Raw genomic sequence first — 2,431 nt, 5'->3', positions numbered from 1 at the left:
TTAAACAAAATAATATATTCCTCTATACACAATCATACAAAAAACCCCTTTTTTGTATTTATTTTTACTCGCATATATATATATATATATATATATATATATAAGATAATAAGAGTGAAAAAACTACAGAAGGCTTGTGTTACAAGGTTAAAGTATATGTTTAAATTATGTCAGAAAAATGTTAGAAAAATGTTAGAAAAATGTTATAAAATCTTTTTGGTATATAAACATTGTATTTTGAGAAATAACCGGTTTCGTGTTGTCTTTTCAAATTTCTCTACTTCATTGTGTCGTGTTCGTTCTAGATAGATAGATATATACGTATGTATGTATGTATGTATGTATGTATGTAATGAATGTGTGTGTATAGATAGATTTTAAACTTATTTTCTGTTGGCTGGAAGCCTGGTGGAAATGTTTTCTCTTTTCATCAGTGAAATAATTTTCTTTAGAAAAGTTACAATATATTTGTTACTCTGATTTTTTTTTTTGATATTTAATTAATATTTATCGTCAGTATTTATTCCCCGTGTATTTAGGGGTTAGGATGTTACACTCGCGATCGCAAGATCTTGGTTTCGGTTATAAAACTGGGCGGCATATTGTACTTTTGAGCAAAGCACTGCACTTCATATTGCTCCAGTCCACCCCATGGAAACATGGTGACGTGTCTTAAGCGTCCAAGAGCTCGAGGGAGAAATGAAAGAGTATTTGTAAATGACAGTTGTTTCGAGATTGCGTGTCATTTTTTATTCAATGTGTTTTAAAGAATTTTCAAGCTCTATGACTCAGTCACACTTATAACAGACAAGAAATGGATAAAACAATGGATAAAAATATACTCTTCTACTCTTTTACTTGTTTCAGTCATTTGTAAGTGTATATGTATGTGTGTATGTCTGTGTGTGTGTGTGTGTGTTTAAAAAGGTACTGGGATCAACAAAATAGTCTTTTGTGTTCAGCCCTTGAGACTATCTCCTCCAGGTTGTCTGATTTTTCTTAATAAAGGAAAGGCTTCTTCCAGGAAAACTAATTTTCTTATCTTTTGTGAAATGAAAAAAATCAGCAACATATTTTTCGTAAATTACTATTTTTAAATCTCACAACGAGAGATATTCAGCAACAATACTTTGTAGAAAAGATTGTTTGCCAACAACATATCAGTCCTGGTTTAGGACGAATGTTGCTGTAATTTAGCCCCAGGACACAGATCGTGTCGTATAGCCAGCTGGAGACGATGTCTCCTGGGGCTAAATTACAGCAACATTCGTCCTAAACCAGGACAGCCATGTTATGTTGGCAAACAATCTTTACTACATATTTTCGTAATTTTGTTTTTAATGTTTAATTCAATTTTAGTTATAGTATTTAATCCCTCTACATTCATAGGGACCAGTTTTGACATTACGTGCCACCGTCGGTGCAAATTATTTCAGAAAATATACTAACTTTTAAAATTTCTTATAGTCTATTGATATACGGCAATACATAATAATGATAAAAGTAGATCTCACTTCTGTCTTCGATCACATTGTCTGTTTACATCTGACATGTTGATACGAAACGTTGTAGCAAAAATCGGTGCTGGCTCTAAGTGATAGAACTTAGAGTTATAGAACTTAGATATCTGTAGAAATAACCTTAACAAAAAAATATAAAATTTTGTTTAATTCGGAGTTTTGCTATTTGTTCATCCAATGATTAAATGTATTAAATGTATTAAATGTATTAAATAGTCCAAATAGTCAAATGTATTAAATAGTCCAAATCTGCCGAACAATTGTTTCCTCAAAACCTATATTTCTTTAGTTAATTCGTATTTAAAACACCGGTAGCATGTAGTGTCGTCTGTCTTCTATTAAAGGAATTATGTAAATGACAGTTTGACAAAATAAGACTTCATAAGAAATATGTTACTTACATGTCAGTTTCGCTGGCAAGGTTTGCATCGCAGTTGCATTTTTCATTATTTAAGCAACTTTCATCTGAATGACAATCACAAGTTAGATCATCCATGGTATTGTTTGGGCCATAAATCTTGTTATCGAAATTCGCTACATCAAAACAATTAACATTCAATTACTGTTCGGTCAATTATAAAAACAAACAAACAAACAAAACATAGCCATAATTGTCATTAAACTACAAAATGATGCATGTTGCTTTCGACACTTAATCTTGACAAATGTTAATTCAATACAAACACATTGATGTCAATAAAATGTGTTTGCAGCTAAAATTAATGAATTTGTGAATTTTTCAAAAGTGTTCGTCCTCTCTGTCCAACCCTGTATGTGTATATATATATATATATATATATATATATGCATCTGTAAATATATATATATCAATGTGTGTCAGTGTGTAAATATATATATATACATATATATGCATCTGTAAATATATATATATCAATGTGTGTCAGTGTGTA

At 30.5% G+C, this 2,431-nt stretch overlaps 1 protein-coding gene across 1 annotated transcript in view; it reads right to left on the bottom strand.

The window, feature by feature from the left end:
• Nucleotides 1-2,431, bottom strand: part of LOC106875361 (uncharacterized) — a 142,593-nt gene that overhangs the window by 96,942 nt on the left and 43,220 nt on the right. The window contains exon 19 of the mRNA XM_052966732.1: nt 1,922-2,054. Within this exon, the coding sequence (XP_052822692.1) occupies nt 1,922-2,054 (133 nt within the window). The remainder of the gene's footprint in view (nt 1-1,921; nt 2,055-2,431) is intronic.

The sequence above is a fragment of the Octopus bimaculoides genome, chromosome 3, assembly GCF_001194135.2.
Source record: "Octopus bimaculoides isolate UCB-OBI-ISO-001 chromosome 3, ASM119413v2, whole genome shotgun sequence".
NCBI classification, from domain to species: domain Eukaryota; kingdom Metazoa; phylum Mollusca; class Cephalopoda; order Octopoda; family Octopodidae; genus Octopus; species Octopus bimaculoides.
This window is presented reverse-complemented; position numbering and strand designations above follow the sequence as displayed.